Source organism: Lethenteron reissneri, chromosome 19 (genome assembly GCF_015708825.2).
Source record: "Lethenteron reissneri isolate LAM-NWPU_2019-01 chromosome 19, ASM1570882v1, whole genome shotgun sequence".
NCBI classification, from domain to species: Eukaryota; Metazoa; Chordata; class Hyperoartia; order Petromyzontiformes; family Petromyzontidae; genus Lethenteron; species Lethenteron reissneri.
Genome location: NC_083797.1, coordinates 12,575,617 through 12,593,524, shown reverse-complemented (window position 1 = coordinate 12,593,524; position 17,908 = coordinate 12,575,617). Strand labels below are relative to the sequence as shown.

General features: G+C 46.8%; 1 protein-coding gene across 1 annotated transcript; it reads left to right on the top strand.

Annotated features, from left to right (window-relative positions):
* Positions 1 to 2,711: 2,711 nt before the first annotated feature.
* On the top strand, positions 2,712 to 9,859 carry LOC133344285 (uncharacterized). The gene is made up of 4 exons (XM_061554373.1): positions 2,712 to 2,782; positions 6,703 to 6,895; positions 7,614 to 8,029; positions 8,508 to 9,859. Exons 1-4 carry the CDS (start codon positions 2,726 to 2,728, stop codon positions 8,733 to 8,735), a joined length of 894 nt encoding a protein of 297 aa, XP_061410357.1. The 5' UTR covers positions 2,712 to 2,725; the 3' UTR covers positions 8,736 to 9,859.
* The last annotated feature ends 8,049 nt before the right edge of the window (positions 9,860 to 17,908 follow it).

Genomic DNA, 17,908 nt, shown 5'->3' with positions numbered 1-17,908 from the left:
CCCATCGAGGATCTGTCTACACACACGAGGCGATTTCATCGCTCCACGATCCATCTCTGCGGCGGACCTACCCTCCGGGGGGGGGGGGCACATTCTCCTCGTTTGGCTGCTGCTCCGCCGTCGACGAGACAAGCACGTGCGTGTCCACGTAGCCACATCGTGCGCTGTGTGGTGTCTGCAGCTTTGTGCGTGTTCTCGCTAATCCGCGTGCTTCTCGTTCCGTGTCCTCGGTACGCTGGTCACGCACGCGCATGGATCGGTAATCAAAATAATAAAAAGTTCCATTTCCTTCGAATTCGGCATAAAAAAAACTATATACTTCGAAAGGCGCAATGCGTGTGAATTAATGAATAACATGAACCATATTTTTGTAATAACTTTTAAGAAAAGCACGAGCGCAACGATTCGTAATTGCCGCGTTACAAATCATTGTTGGGCTTTCAGACGTTCATCGTTCATCGAAAATAATTAGGTTTTTTTTTAAATTTGCAATTATAGTGTCGGCGAGTCACGAAGCGGTTCTTAAAGAGCCGCAGATTGCCGACCCGGGCGCACGTGGCAGCGAGCGAGCCACGTGACATCCCCACTGAATCCCACATGACGTCATAAAACACACACCAATGCGATGACGTCAGTTCACCATTCTGGCGAATTGCCCGATGATGCTGGATGCAATTACCAGCGAAACGTCGTGCTACTCAAAAATGGTAAATGTTGTGGTTTCACGCTTCAACACACCGGTGGGCTAAAGCAGTGAACTATTTGTCTTTTGTCAACGTGACACTTTTTTACTGATTGGCCGTGTCGGGTGGTGGAGGGTTACGACACATTTATAAATAACGCGATCTAAACCCAAAAAGTTGATTATGAGCGATGACGTCAGATGTTTCAAACACAATTTTTTTTATTGCAGCAAATGACGTCATCTCGGCAGAGTGAGTTAAACCAGGTACGAAAAGGTAAACAAACGGCCCTGGCAATTGCTCGCTCACGCCACTCCTGGCGGAGTAGCCTCTAGTGAGCCCCTTCAGAGGGCTGCTCTTCCACACTGGTCAGATCTCCTGAGTGACGTCATACCGAGATATACCATTTAGTTACGAGTGACGTCATACCGAGAGGTTCTAATTAGATAAGAGTGACGTCACACCAATGAGACGTGACGCTAGATTAAATTATTCAGATTAAATTATTTAGATTATTTAGCTGCTATAGATTTCCATGTGAAAAACCACTTTGTTGTGTGGTCAGGTCGCTTCTCTAAAATAAGTTTATACCTCAGTGGGCTTTGCCTGCTAGAATGGGGATGGTTTCGTTTTATTTGTATATTTCTGGGTGATTTGTTTACCTTTCTTATACTTTGCACGACTCTCGTGTTTGTGTATTGTTTGCTGTTCTAGCATTCCTACGCGCCCCCTATTGGAACATCCGCGAAGAACAACTTCATCGCTCATCGGAATTCCTCCGGTGCAAATCAAAATTCTGATACCTATATTCTTGTTTTTTTTCGGTAAAGTCACGTAGAAGGGAAACAATAAAATAATAAAAATATAACAGGACCCTGTGGGGTGGGCTGGTAGGACCGAACAATTGAATGGCTATAATAAAATGAAATGGCAAAAAATGGCCGCCAATAAGTGGATGCCCCGTGGCCCCGCCCCCTCCACCCGCGTAACCCCGCCCCGGCCACCCGTGGCCCCCGCCCCATCTCGGTGTCCCCGCCCCCAGCTCGTTGCCCCGCCCCTTACCGCCGTAACCCCGCCCCAACCCCGCGTAGCCCCGCCCTCCACCTCGTGCCCACGCCCCCTGCCGCCGTTGCCCCGCCCAGCCCCGCGTAGCCCCGCCCCCTGCCGCTGTAGCCCCGCCCCCTGCCGCTGTAGCCCCGCCCCCTGCCGCTGTAGCCCCGCCCAATACACCCCAAGCGGGGGAGAGATTCCCAGGCCTGGCTCGGCTGGAGAGCCGCCGACAAGTGGGGGGGGGGGGGGGGGGTAGGGAGTTGTTTTTAATGTAAAAGCTTTAAATTGAAATGTTTCCATTAAAAAAAACATCAGGGAATGTAACATTGTTAAACATTAACTCCCTTTCACACACGCGGGGGTACGATACGAAGGGAGAGTTTCAGGCCTAGGTCTCGGTTTTTGTAGGGTCATGCCAAGTGTTTGCAGTAGGGGGCGATGTTGCTACACGGACGGACGGACGGACAAACGGACGGACGATATAATCTATTGGTGGCTGGTCCACTTCGTTCCTACCAGTAAAACAATAAAATTATCACGTTTCGACTGCAACACAAGCAATCATCATCAAATCCACAGCAATAAAATTTGAAAACTTTTTTTTTACTTTTTTAAAAATTTATTGCTGTGGATTTCACACCTGATTATGATTGCTTGTGTTGCAGTCGAAACGTGATAATTTTTATTGTTTAATATTTTTATTATTTCATTCTTTCCCTTTTACGTGACTTTACCGAGAAAAACAAGAAAATTAATCCCTGCAGTCACGAAAGCTTTAAACCAACATTCTGATATTTACACCATTGGAACCTCATTTGCCAGTAAAAAATATGATCATTGTTTTTTTACCCTTCTATCTGGCAACAAAACTGTCATTCTGATACATTTTGTGAATGTTGACATTGTCGCAAGTGACGTCATGTCGCCGAGGCGCGACTCTGCGACGCGATGACGCCATACCGAACGCGTGACGTCGCGCGCACGCGGTTGCCATGGCGAGGGCGAGGACGCTGCTCGAGGCGGAGGCGCGCTCTGCCGTGCGACTCGAAGTGAGGAGATTGATCGATAAATAAACAAATAAAGGCTGTTAAGATCGATAGCCGAGGGCCATAGCACGTTACTTGTTGACAGGAACGAGAGGGAGCGGCTCTGTCGCCAATTCATTGTACCGATAGCCATTTAACCGCTTTACGACCATTGTTACGGTGGTAATCGATTAACTATTGTTAGCACGATAACGAGCTAACCGCTGTTACGATCATAGTTAACCATTGTTACCGGGGTAATCGATTAACTACTGTTACCACGACAACGAATTAACTGCTGTCACGTGCATAGTTGACCATTGTTACCGGGGTAATCGATTAACTATTGTTAGCACGACAACCATTTAACCGCTGTTACGATCACAGTTAACCATTGTTACCGGGGCAATCGATTAACTATTGCTACCACGATAACAAGTTAACCGCTGTCGCGTGCATAGTTAACCATTGTTACCGGGGTAATCGATTAACTATTGTTACCATGACCACTTCGAGCATGAGGATTAAACATTGCAAGCCCATGACAGTAAATTAACTATTTTTGTAATGAACAATAGTGGCAAAGGCAGTTCATTTGCTCATGTTAAAGTGACATTTACTGAAAAACTATTAGAATTGTAACTAAATAATTCCATGGCCTAACCAAACAATCTATTGTTCATAACATTTCTTGTGAGAACCCACGTGCTTTGGTTAATTGTAACCCATTCGCCATCGTTATGTTATAAAACATTGGTCACTGCTTGTGAGAGTAACCACTGTTAGTTAATGTTGCCCTCCCTTGCTCCGTGATGCTTAGACCTGCTTCATAGTGGCCCGTGCCATGTCTATGACAGGTCGCGCCATTTCTTGTGCTGGCCCCCACAGCTGTATACCAACGTGCGTTATGCTCTCGACTCTTCTCCAGGTTAAATTAAATCAAGAGTATATCCCTACCGAATACGTACCATTTCGTGCATCAACATGCACTCTACGGGAGGGGGGAGCTCTCGTACAGCCAACAGTGGATCTCCAACTCAGCACTGCTGATTCGAACCACGTTGAACACAAATTCAATGTAATTGCATTGCTGTACTTTTTGGTGTTCACTCTTTTTATGCAAAGACGCTGCTTGATTAACACAGGCTGTGTGAGAGGTCCTTGCCTATGCGATGCCTCCCCACTGTCTAAACCCTGCTCAAGGGAATCTGCACTGATAATTATATTATAAGTTAGAATTATAATTCTAACTTTAAACATCTTAGTATCGCATACGTTTTCTCCAACCACCCTGGCTTAATCCCAAATGCAAATTCATTTGGCAATTGGCCAAATATTCCCAGCAGGACCCTTAAAAATTATTCTTAAGACTATATTGATGCTTTTTAAAAAATATATATATATAGAACTGTTAATTTCCAATGAGTATCTGGTGAAAAAGGAATTACCATAGTAACAAAAGAAATACATCAAAAATAGTGCCATGGCTGAAAATAACAGATGCCCTCTGAACTTTAGTGTGCCCCTCGGTGCACCCCTTGAGCTATATGCTGGCCCCAAGAGGCTCCATTGTGAAATGAATAATGTGCCAAACTCAACATAATAATCAGGGCGTGACTGGCCCAGTGCAGCGATATTGGGCGACGCGCATTGTGAACCCACCATACGCAAATTAGCTGCTTCCTGGCTGTGCGTGCAGCCGGTGCTAGGAGTGTTTGTGCTGCTTGTGGTGGCCTGAACTCCAGAGAGCAGCAGGGCGAGGTAGAGATGTGGTGCACATGCAGATACGTCGGCATGCTGGCGCTGTGAATATCCAAAGTGAAAAAAGCATGGCATGTGAAAAGGCCATTCTCGGTAAATAGGGGAAGCGGAAAATTGTAATAGGGCAGAGCATATTTAATGGACAGGCCCTAATTCTCATTGCTAATTCTAACCACACTGGTCAACGACTCCTAACACTATCTCTGTCCCTAAACACACTGGTTAACCATCCCCGAAAACACCACCACTTATAACTACTCTGCTAGACCAGCCATTAGCACCATCCCCAACTGTTACTTGCCAAACGTATTGTAGCTTGAACACTTATCACATCAGCCAGACACGAATCACACTAATTAACGTCCCTAGCCCTAACAACTTGAACCTATCCATACCCCTATAGTTAACCACATTAGCAAACCAAATACTAGCTTCAACGATAACTCCAGCTACACTATTTAACAAGACTCTAGCCTAAACTCTTACCCCACCCTTGGGTTGAACATGGTAGTGTCGGCATTTGTAAAAGCTATGAGGCTCTAAAGAAGGAAAACTAATGGGGTTAAAATAATATCTATTTCCCTGTCGCCATCATGAAAGATTGCCAACGTTATGAGTACAAGTCCTCGGAGAGTGGTGGCTAAAGTGGTTCTGGTCTGGTCAAGACAGGAGTCCCCCTCCTGTAGTGACAATAGCATCACAGTGGGGTCAGAATGAGAATCAGAATCTTTATTTAGACTGGAAGAATCCAATGAACTATGAAGCTCTTTTTCACAGATGACCAGTATGGGCGGGTCAGCAAGTTACAACAAAAAACAATACAAAAAAAACGATAGGAGTGCAAAATAGAGAAAATGGTAAGCAAGTCACTAAATATGAATAATAAATGCATTTATTATATAAATCAGATTGATCAAACTTGGGTAAGGCAGAAAAACCAACAACAAAACAGTCGCAGACCACACCAAGATAACACGCATTCCCTCAATACAATGACAAATTAGCATTGAACTATCGATACACAGGTAAGGATCAAAATTACAAATCACATTTGCAAATGTAGTGGGGTAGTTGGACCCTGAGTATTCATGACATCACCAAGGTCAGAAGAGCCGTAGTGACAGTGGCACCACTGTCACCAACCACCACACCATTGCATGACTTGAAAAACATGAACAGATATACACCAAATAAGGAAATGGCCCCATCCATTCACTGTATTTTATATGGAAAACAATTCCAGGAATTACAAAATGCGGGGAAATGATTGAGGTCTCATATCACTCACTTTATTGCCCCCGATTGTTATAATAATACTCATTCACATTTATACTACGCGTTTCTTTAAATAAAAACCATGCTACCTTACATCTTCCACACCACATTGAACTGCTGTCATTCAAATTCACCCTCGCGCTGCATTCAACCACATGCAATACATAATTTTCTATTAAATTGCACTCAAATAAGAACATCTCTAATACAACAGACATGTTTTGAATTATGACTTTCATAAGATAAATGGTTCTAGAATTGTTTGGCAAGTTCGACAAAAGTTCTGTCAACCGTATTGCAGTACAAACCCATTGGTTTGATGGGTCTACCACGAGAAAGGGGATGGGTTGTCCAGTGTGCTGGGTTCAGTCAGATATGCAGGAGCAAGCCTATAAATTTAACATCGGGTGATTATCTTCAGAGAATGAGCCAGCACCAATGAGATCCTGGGTTCGAATCTGGGCAGCTGCCCATGATTAAACCAGGTTCATGTTTATGGATTTAACCCAGGTACTAATGACCGCACTTTATTAGGCTTTTTACAGCTCTGGTGGCTGAAGAAAATTTAAATAAACTGATTGTCTCGTGACAAACACGTCTGTAGTAGGACATGTGAGAAAATGCACCAGACATTGTTTTATAGGAGACAACATAGAAGCTTAGAATTTGTCCTTCAGTGTCATTTTCTGGAGGCCATATTTTACGTGCGATGATGCTTCACTACTTGCTGCGAAAGTTCCAAATTTAAATTCCTTCATCACAAAAGCAAAAGGAGTAGGATTTTAATAGCGTGTGTTTTTTCACTGGCAATGAATGCAATTATTCTATAACTGACTGTCAGGATGCATTCAAACGAATTGAGCAGCTGCATTTCGAATCCACTGCATTTTTGGACTCTTTGCCTGCAGCCAGCGCTGGGAGTGTCTGTACTTCGCACTGGTCTGGGTTGGACGGAGCGGCAGTGCGAGACCGAGCCATGGAGAGCGCTGGCCCTCGACTGTGTTCTGGGCACGTTGGTGCACTGCTCCACACGGGGCCTGTCCTGGGCCTGCCTACCCCTCGTGGCGTCACTCACACTTGCCCTGCTGCACGACACCACACGTATGTCGCAGGCTTCCCACTTCTCACACCAACACATCTTACACACTCTCTGCAACTTGCACTGTGTAGTGATTTCAAATAACTTCAAATAACTGTTAATAATAAATTATAGTAGACATAATGATACAATGTATTGCCATATATTTACCAATGAAAGCCTCACTGACTCAAGACTGCACAACAGCACGTGTGTGACGCAGTCCCCAACTCTCAGCACAGCACCTATTACATGCTCTTGAACTTAAATGTGTGGTGTAGACCTCAGAGCTCTCATGTGCCAAATTAAGTGAAAACATTAAAATCAATGAGTGTTTTGTACAATGAATGGTAATTGGACTGAGTCAATCGAGTCACTACACTTAAGAATCTCGATTCATTATGGATGTTGCCCAGATTCAAACCCAGTATCTCAATCATAGCAGTTAAGTGCCTTGGCCCACTATAACCAACTGAGCCACCCAGCCACTTATACTTTGATTATTTGGAAATACATGAAATTGGTACACGAACATTTCAGTTCCGAAGCCTTGCCCATTGGTATAGCTACAACAAATGTGTGCTGACAGTGCCACTGTACCAGAACCCACAGGCTGGAGGGTCCCAGACACCAGGCTACAAAAAGGTGGGACATTGGACCGGAGGGTCAATGGTAATTCCTTGCACCTGGGACCATGCCAACCACACTACGCCATTGGGCCTGCCGCTGCCTCCTTGCTAGAGCTGTCACTGGAGGAGGTGCTGAGGAGCCTGGAGGAGCGTGTGCACGGCTGCCTGGGGTCTGGCCGCCCGGCCCGCATTGTCCTCCACTTCTTTTCGTCCACGTATGTACCGCACTTCCGCTTATGGCGCGCTGCCCTCCTGCGCGGCACCTTCACTGCCTCCGTTGCCAGCCGCCCGCCACCCTTGAACCTGGAGGTAGAGGTGCCGCTCCCCATACCGGCGCTGCAGCGCGGCATGGAGGAGGGCGCTGTTGAGCGACGGCGGCGCGAGGCTGAGCGTCTCGAGGAAGTCGAGGTGCGCGTGCGCACCGACGCACGGGTTCGCCAGGAGGAACTGCGCGGTGAGGGCCGAGATCAACTGGAGAAGGTCCTGGCTCGACTCTCGGTGCAGGAGGGAGAGACGGTGGATGCAGAGGTGAGCTTTGCACAGGCGTTAGCGTCAGTGTTATTTCAAACCAAGCCGAGCGAAGCTGTTAGAGGGTGCAGCTCGGAGTTAGATGTTTATGAGGTCACTCAGAGGTAACTCGACCTTTATCTTGGGTGAAAAGTGGTTGCTCTATGGAAGGAACCAGCCTTAGATATGTGGGATTTCCACGAACTGGCTCAGAGCTGCCAACAAGATGGGTAACGTGGAGCAGTAGCATAGCAATTGAGTGTGCAGAGGGTGCTACTGCACCCACAGGCTGGAGGGTCCCAAGTAACAGGCTACAAAGAGGAGGTAAATTGGGCAGGGTGCTCCATATATCTCATTGCACCATGACCCATGCCAACCGTGAAATGTCACATGACATAACATGAACTTAAAACCACTTGAGAGCCCAGTAAGACTTAATAGTCATGATTGTGTTGTGCCGCTCATCGGCGAACGCTCCCACTCCCGTCTCGGCGTGCAGACGCTCGCCCTGGTGCTGAGGGAAGCGATCTCCGTGCAGATCCTCACGGCATGCGAAGTGGCCCTGTCAGAGATCCGGGCGACGTTTCTCCTCACGGAGGCCCGTCTCAACACACTCGCTTCCTCGCCCGCACCTGGCTCCTCGCTCCCCGGCGAGCTCAATGGACGCACGGCACCAACGCACGGCGGTGGTGGCGGCGGCAGCAGAAAGCGCAAGCCGCCAAAATAGCGCCCTCAAGATGGCAGGGTGGCGCAGTGGTGGGGGGAGGGGGCGGTGATGCCCGGTCTTTCAGCAAACTGGTGTGTTGGAGAGTAAACCCAATTTGTGTTTACTCTCCAACACAACAGTGTGCTGAAGTAGTAACTAATTGGCATGTTTTGTTTAAGTGACAAACTTTATAGAAATGGCCGTGCCGGATGATGTCGGGTTTAACGACACTTATATTTACGCGATTTAACCCCAAAAAAACTCTCTATTATCCACAAGTCAACATTCACAGGCAATGCAGATGTGGATGGAATTCAGAAATGCATTAGCCCCATTTTGCCCTAGTCATGAAGATGACAGCTCATACCGGACATCTTGTCAGGTCACTTCTCACAGAGTTTATTCTTTGCTTCCCACTATCCCCTTAAAAGTTGGGTGTTGTTTGACAATGTTGTACGCAGTATTTCTAACTATATGTCTACCATTATAAATGAACAATTAATATTTTACATTTGCCATGCCGATTATGTAAATGTGCATGCATTATCATGTTTAAATTGTGTACACAAATGCACACTATAAATACACAAGTACATCTTGTACAATTTAGCTGCACCTGTTTGGAATTTCAAAGAACGTGGCACAGATCACACTATCCCGCCATTTAATAGATTATTTTTTCTGTCACGTGAGCTGACGTGTCCGCGAGTTCCGTGGCTGTTTTGAGCTGTTCAAGAAAAGAGCAGTGCTGTGGAAGCATTAAAACAGGAGCTTTGCTACAGCAGTATGAGTCTTCACTGTAGAAGCTCCAGGAGCTTTGTGTGGGTGCTGAAGTTTCCCTGTTAGGTCTCCCTTTTGAGGAAAACATATGTCTGTTACAGAGCAGTTGTGTGGTTTGCTGTTCGTGTGGACAACGTGTGTGCACTAATTTATACATGGTCCACACTTATTCGTAGTGATAATGAGATGATTGAAACAAATATCTGTTTGCACTTTATTAGGCTAACTTAGCCTCGTGCGTAAGAGAGGATCGCCAGAAGGCCTGATGCAGCTCGTACAAATGAGGCGTGTGTTTCTGGTCTTAAATGTAGAAAATATGTTCATGGCAAGTTATGTGCTTTGCCAATAAACTTTTATGCTGAACTAAACAAAGTGTCATCATATTGTTTTACATGTATGTGCTTGTTTAAATCATTCCTGTTTGTGACAAAATTACCCAAAAGCTTGCAAATCATGCATGAGGATCACTCCTTTGGCAAACCGAGGATGTTCAATATTTACGACTTATCATTCGCCACCAGGAGCGCACATGAACTTGATCTTCCCAGCAGCATGGTTTATAAACACTGGCGACATAGACATCGCATTGCCGAGGACAAAACAATGTGAGGAGATTTCCTTTGTTTTTGTGCTTGCTGCATAATTAAGGGAATGGCGGAGACTCTGAGAAGGTTTACACTAAGTGTCAGAACGTTTGAAGGACTTTCAGATACGAGGGGTAGAGAATCTTGTACGGTACAGTTGAAGAAGCCAGTGTGGTGTTTGCAAAGTGTTCACTTTGCGAGTTATGTTAGTACTCGCTATGCCAGTCATTGGAGACTTTTCTCTTAATACTATGAACTTACTCTCGTTGTAATGCATTTGACTTTTCTGATGCGTCACTGAATTACCAGAATAATATTTGGTCAGATATATCAATATGCTTAGCCGGTCAGATAAGTCAATGTTAGTGCCTTCTGAGACAAGTCACTATGTATGCTGAGATAAGGCACTGTGCGTGACTGAAAGGATGTAACTTATTTTCCAGTGTGTGGGACACATGGCCAGGTCAAAAAAGGACACCCGAGTTACATGAAACCGCTCGTCACCCGCCCTGTGAGGCCGCATTGGCGAGAATGGGTGGGCGTTGGCTGCAACCCAGGTCTCCCTTTACCATTCAACAGAAACTCACCCACTCACTCACCCACGTACTCACCCACCCATACACTCACCCACTTACACACCCACTCACCCATGCACACACCTACACACACACAATTACACACTCAATGGCACGCACTCTTTCCCTAACTCATCCACACGTCCATGCACAAAACACACCAGCTCATGCACGCACTCACCCACCCACAAATGCACCGCACCCACTCACTCAAACACAGAAATTCAGCAACGCACTTAACCACGCACTTGCCCCGCGCAGTCACTCACATATACCCAAATACTCACCGACAAACTCACCCATCCACGACACACTCACCTACCCACCCACCAACTTGCGCACTCAATCACCCGCACTCACTCATACACATTCACTCACCCACCCATGCATCCACACACCCACTCACTCATCCACACATTCAGCAACACAGTCACCCAATCACTCACTCACTCGCACACACCCACCCTGCTCTGGCCCTGGGCTGCTGTAAACACCGTGGCTCTGAGCGCGAGACTCTGAGTCGGCGCAGCTCCGGGCAGGAAGCCGGGCTGTCGGGGCGAGCGAGAGATGTTAACGCGCTGCCCCCTCCGGGCTCTTTTCCTGCTGCCGACGTGATGAATTTGCCCACAGTTTCAGATTCACTTAAATAAATAAATGGCGCGCATGGAAATAAACAAAAAGACCGCTCCGATATTCTCCAAAGATCAAGAGGATAATACACTGCAAAGGTTGAATGATATTTTTTCTTTATAAAACGTTATGTATGTGGACACTACCGCACATGCTCACCTTTTATACACAAAAAAGATTGCGCACCGTCAGGGTTCTATATGAACCGTGTATTATCCGGCAGCTGCAGTTGCGCACACGGCGCACCACGTCCAGTATACTTCTTGCTACGGCTGTCGCTACTCGTCACGTGCCTACTCCAGTTCATTGTCAGCGCAGCAAACATTTCGTGAGAAATGAAGCCCTTCAAATTGCGACACAATTTCCTGGACATCAAATAAAATTAGGATGTCCATCGCATCACGTGGATATTAATAAAAAAGTGAATTAACGTTTGGAGATGAGATTGCTGTGGAGGGTTTGGCACACATCGCTGTCCTCATGCTCAAACAAATATCACATGGTCATTATTTCCTGGTCCTGAGGCGTGGAAATTCCACGATACTATGAGTAGACTCATTCTATTCTTAACACAACCACTGTCAATTTCCCACTAAACGATACCGCTTCATCGAGGGAAACTCATTGTGTTTATCCTTGAGAAATTATGGTGATGGTGATTATCACGATGATTGCGATGGTGGTGGGGCAGAGATCAACCAATGGCCAGGATGCGAACTCATGATGATCAGGAATTGGACCTCCACGACTCTAACAACGCATTTTTGTTCTGTTCAGGGGGTTTCAGAACAGGTGTCCTATTCCGCACCTCCGATTAGCACGGTTGCCTACGTACGGTTCGAAAAAAGTTCAACGTGCATACGTACATACACAAATGCGTGCATGACATGCACTTGCATGCTTAAGAAATTTTACATATCACCAAATTATTTTTACACAGTGTATTAAGTTGGTGCTTCGGCAAACCGACGCATCACCTTAATGGCCAAAAACTATTACCAAGGTTTCTCCACTCGTTTTTAGATAATGCGAAAATTTGGAGCTCAATGACCATCTTCAATATTTCCTGATACTGTCACTCGGTGACGATAAAACAACCCTTGCTATTGTTGACCTAGTAACAGGCATAGTAATCATGTCGCGTGACGAACAAACGTGGATAATGTATCACTGCTTCATGAGCAGCACCACCGGTGCATTGTTGGAGAGCGGTCCACACTAAACACGTTCAGCAATTGGGTTGTCAGACGATTTCGTGTGTGTACGAATGTTGAACTTCTTTCGCACCATACGTAGCCAACCGTGCTCATCGGAGGTGCGGGGGAAGGACAACAAACTAAACAAAAAAAATCAGTTCTAATGAAATGAGTTATCAATCTCGATTATTTAAAAGTGCAGAGGTCCAGTGGATTCCTAATATCGGAAGGAAGAGCGTTCCAGACGGCCGCAGAAGCGCATCTGAAAGCACCAAACACAGTGACCATCTTTGTTCTATGGTTAGCCAAAAGCAGCTGCTGTGAGGATGACCGGAGTTTGCATGATGGTTTATGCTCCTTGACGAGATCAGCAAGATGTTGTGGTTCATTTGTGGCAGGCACTTTGTGTGTGCTGGTAGCTACACCCCAAATCATCAGGCAGTTGCCAGAATCATGTTTCTCCCCAGTTGTTAAGTGCTGTGTGTGGATCGCTCTCCAAAGACGCACTGGTGCTGCTTAAGCAGTGATACATTGGCACGATTGTTCACGTGATAACGGGCCAAGGAGGGAGTATGACATTTTACGAACGCAACCTGACCCAAAAATCTATTATTAATCATAAGATTGGTCGCGAAAGCCTTCGTGTTAAATAATATTGATTTACCCAGGGAAGCCTCACTGAGTCTTAACACTGTTTGTCAGTGGGTTCCTGCTCGGCATGTTTGGCCAGCTATTATTGATAGTTATGTTTGGGTGTGCGTAAAAAAAACAGAGCACCCGATATTAGGAAGATACAGGAGTTATGCACGTTTAAAGCATCTACATTGAAAACTAATTTCTTGATTTTTGTGTTTAGTGTTGTCCTTCCCCCACCCGCACCTCCGATTAGCACAGTTGTGCTACGTACGGTTAGCTACGTACGGTAAGAAAGAAGTTCAACATAGATACATACATGCGTTTGACAGGACGACGCTCCGACTGAACGCTCAACGGATTCGCAGGCAACCGACTTTTCATTACCTTGTGCAGAAATACGGACGCTTAACGAGGACAATAGAGCACAAACTAGAAGGTGCACAGAGACGCGCGTGGAGAGTTGACTGCTTGTAATTACATCGAGGGGCAGAACGAGGAACACGCGGATCGAAAAACATACGCAGGTTAAGGGCATCGAATTTGAGTCAATCATTTTGTGAGGTATGATGGGCCGGCGGTCGAGACCGGCAACTTGGTGTCAGCCGAGGGGGTGAACATGCCCCAGAATGTCGCGATGGCACGTGGAGGCGAGATGTTCACTACCTCGCCTGGTATACAGGAGGTCGTGGTTTTGATCCCAATCCCGACCCTGACGATGACTATCAATTTTGAATTTGCATGTCTCTCTCCCAGTGGTCGCGTGGATTTTTCTCCGTGTCTTCCGGGTTTATCCCTCCACATTTAGAATCATGCGTTTTAGAGTATTTGGCTGCGGTACATTTCCACGTGATAAGCCGCTTTGTTGAGCTATCGTGTGTTGCCAGTCGCTTCTAAAAAAGAGCTCTATAGCACAGTGAGCCTTACCTGGTAAAATAAAAAAAATGTTTATAGTTTAGTTTTGAGTTTATCTGCCAGTGGATTGATCATGTTTGGCCACAGCATAACTCAGCAAGTTGGGTGGCTCTCCCACAACACAATACACCAATCCCACCTCCAAAGTGCTGGATTACAGGCGTGCGCCACCACGCCCGGCTTGGCATTGTTATTATATTGTGTTTAAGCCCAGTGCAACGAACCCAGTGACCCCTGGAATCAATGGGGCATCGGACAATGAAGGGGACCGAGTTGAGTTGCCACCTGTTATGGTTTTCCAAGGATCATCCCACTTTAAGGGTAGCCGTCCTGGGAAATCTGTAAGTATTTTAAGAACATGAAACATTAATAGCCCAATTGTTGTCAGTTACAAGTAATTGTCCCTAGTCTGGTCTTGTGGGATGTTCTTCTTCCTGTGACACTTCTTTGTTTTTGTTCCTCAGACGTGGTAACCCCATGACCCAGAGTGATATCCCCGAGCTACCTAATGTCAGCTACTTGTGCTCACCAACCACCCAAGCCTCCCGCACTTCTGCACAAGAGCACCGCGAGATGTCAACTACCTCGTCTGGTATACAGGAGGTCGTAGGTTCGATTCCCTACCCTGGCGCTTATATATATATTTGGAGTTTGCATGTTCTCCCCGTGGTCGCGTGGATCTTCCTCTGGGTCCTCCAGTTTTTCCCTCGACATTTAGAAACATGCGTTTAGAGTATTTAGCTGCGATACATTTCCACATGATAAGCTACTTCGCTGAGCTATCACCTGTGGCCAGGTCGCTTCTGAAAAAGAGCTACATAGCTCAGCGGGCCTTACCTGGTAAAAAAAAATATAGTTTAGTTCTTCTGTGAGTCACTCAGATATTCTCTTCCCTCCTGCAAATCACTCAAGCACCCTTCCCCAATCGGAGTCACTGCATGAGGCACCGTCTGGCTTCTGTGAGTCACTGATAATGTCAGGCAGAATTTGAGTGCCGGAAATAAGTTCTGCCTCGCCATTTGCTGTTGGAAAAAGTTTCGTTCCCCAAATATGCATGCATCTGATCGCTGCTCCCTCTAGTGGGCAGGAAATTGGGATTGCAATGTGCAATCAGATCACCAACAGATCTCACATGACTATACACTTTTGGACTAACTCGGTTTTCATTGACCAGACAGAAATCTTATTCTGTGTTATTGCCGGACCAAGTTAGCACCGTTGCCAATGATAAATGCTTTGCTAGTGGGCAATTAGCGCAAACAACCAGGACAGCCACCCAGCGTGCAAAGCTGTGACCCAGTAAATATACACGGTGTGGTGAGGCCTTCATCCAGCAGTGGATTAACAAAGGGCAGTACATCATTCGTATTGTTCTTCAGTTGTTTACGTAGGGTACAGTGCATGGTTTTAGAAATTATTGCTCAGTTGGTAGGGCAGGAAGGCTTCTGTTTATGTGGTCTTGGGTTAAACTCCGGCGCCAACTCAGCCCCATCAATGATCGACCCTCCAGGGTTGAGAAAATGGAAACCATGTCGTAAGAGGGTTTCATTAAAGAACAAATAGTTTCAGGGATGGTTGTCCTCTCAGGAGCGCCGGATGGCTAATGCACAGCAAGTTGACACAGTAGGGGGCACAGGTGGCGCATCGACCACTCATCTCAGTGGCATGCCAGCGGGCGTTCGACACTTCACGTGGCCTCGACGTGCACATAGCCTGGCACAATCGCCGTGGTGACGTCACCGCCACTTAGTGGCGAATGGCGGTTACTGTGGTTGTTGATGTGGTTGTTTCCTCCCTTGGTTGCCGTTCAAGCGCCAGTCTTGGCCAATGGTCATCGGCGGTGTGTCCTGCCCGACTCACTGTCCTCAGCAATCAGCGTGGAAAAAGAGCCGTGGGATCGATCAGCAGCTAATGTGCAGAACTGAAATGAATTTCGGCATCGCATGGCAGTGAGAAGGGCAGTGTGGTTGAGGCCTTCCATCCAGGAGTAGATGCGCAGTAGCTGTATGATTGTTCGTGTGTTATTTATTTTGCTTGTTTACCCCGGAAAGCCTCGCCGAGTCTGATGACTCTTTTTCGGGCAAAATCCTGCCAAGTTTATTTTTTTCCGCAGGAGTACGGGACGACGATATTTGTCTGCATTCCAAATGAGTAACGTGTTGGTCATTTTGTCGCCGGTACACAATGGCCTACACTCGCGAAAGACGTTACGGGCTCTTCAATGTACGCTGTAAAGCATACGGTGCGTGCGTAGTATTTGTGTACGGCTAGTATACACCGCGGTATTCACCAGGGTGGCCGCTCGTAGCGAACCGTGATCTTCTGCAACAAGCGGTGAATGCGCAACCGCCGTGGGGGGGAGGGGCATGGTGACCATAACGGATTTGAGTTAAAATATTTAACGAGTTGCTCGTGCGCTCCCCACGGTGATGTCGAGCGGCAACGTCCCGGAATTGGACGCTCGGTGTGGCGGTGCCCGCCACCCCGTGGTTGGTGCCGCGGTTTTAATTGCCACCGCTATTGGGAAACCAAAACAACGCACGGCAGAAGCAGAAAAAAAATCTAAATATATTCTTTCCACATGAGCAGCCAAAAGCAGGCGTGGTGTATATCGGTTACCTACCAAAACGCACACGACCGAGACACGGTAAACATGCGCGACAAAAACAAAATGTGAAGTCGAACACGTTCCACCTTAACCGTTTCTCATCCGAGAATCAATCAATCGCGTTTTTTCGGTTCTTGGAGTTTTAACTGGGCGTGAGATTTTGTTTTGCGGCCATTCCATGCATCTATCGGGGCATGCTCCGCGCACATGCCCCGTTTGTGGACGGAATAAAAAAAACACACGAGGCAGTGAGTGAGTGAGTTGACCGGATTTTTCCGAAACATCCTGGATTTTTCTGAGGGTTGCTGGAAAGGGAGGGGGGGTTTGAGTTTGTTTTATTTATTACTTTATTTTAACGAGCAGGAACGCGGTATCGTGCAGGAAGCAGGCAGGGTTTGTCTTCCGTTTGCGAACCTGCGTGTGTGTGCGTGCGCCACGCGTGTGTGTATGTGCACGCGCGCACGCACGTGTGTGTGCACCACGCGTGTGTGCGCATCACGAGTGTGTGTGCGCATCACGAGTGTGTGCGTGCACCGCGCGCGTGTTTGCGCGCAACGCATGTGTGTATGTGCGCGCGCAAGAACCGTGTAATTCCAGTCCAAATTGCCATGGAAAAAGGGCAGCGCCAGAGTTTTTTTGGGGCTCGCCCAGTGGCTGCCGAAGCGCTGCTCGCACAACGCAGGCAGGCAAGGAGGAAAACTCTCCTCCTTGGGGGGGGGGGGGGGGGGGGGAGAGTTTCGGCTTGATGAGTATTGGAAATGGCTTAAACGCTGGGGAAGAAAAAACAACTGCGCACATGGCTCAACATGGGATTGCTACTCTGTCCTCTTTATTACACTAATATTCCTTGCGTTTATTGTTCGTAATTTAAACGTACGCAGCCAGAATGCGCAGCTGAAATGCCACGTCTGGCTTGTTACATGCCACAGGAGAGACTCCCGTACGCTCATGGTGTTTGGCGAACATTGGAATTTAGGAGTGTATAATGATCTTAATGAAAATTCCCCCCACATTGTCAAGATAACTATTTATAGTGGTATTGGCCACAGCCATTGCTGAGACATCTAATGTGCTGGCAAATGTACCGAAGCTTCTGCTATCAGCACATCACCTGCACGATGCGATCCGACGAGAGGCGGTTCCTCATCGTTTTATGAGAATCGCACACGGAACTCACGAGTGCACGGATTTACTACACACACGCTTTCTTTCGCAAAAGCAAGTTTTTATTTACATTTCACACGCGTGGACTTTCGCGACCAATATTACAATA

Bases quoted from the DNA above. Each gene is read 5' to 3' on its own strand.
- LOC133344285 (XM_061554373.1), top strand. From the start codon at position 2,726: ATGGCGAGGGCGAGGACGCTGCTCGAGGCGGAGGCGCGCTCTGCCGTG. The intron at 2,783-6,702 runs GTGAGGAGATTG...CTTTGCCTGCAG, and splicing joins GCTCTGCCGTGCGACTCGAA to CCAGCGCTGGGAGTGTCTGT. The intron at 8,030-8,507 runs GTGAGCTTTGCA...CTCGGCGTGCAG, and splicing joins GAGAGACGGTGGATGCAGAG to ACGCTCGCCCTGGTGCTGAG.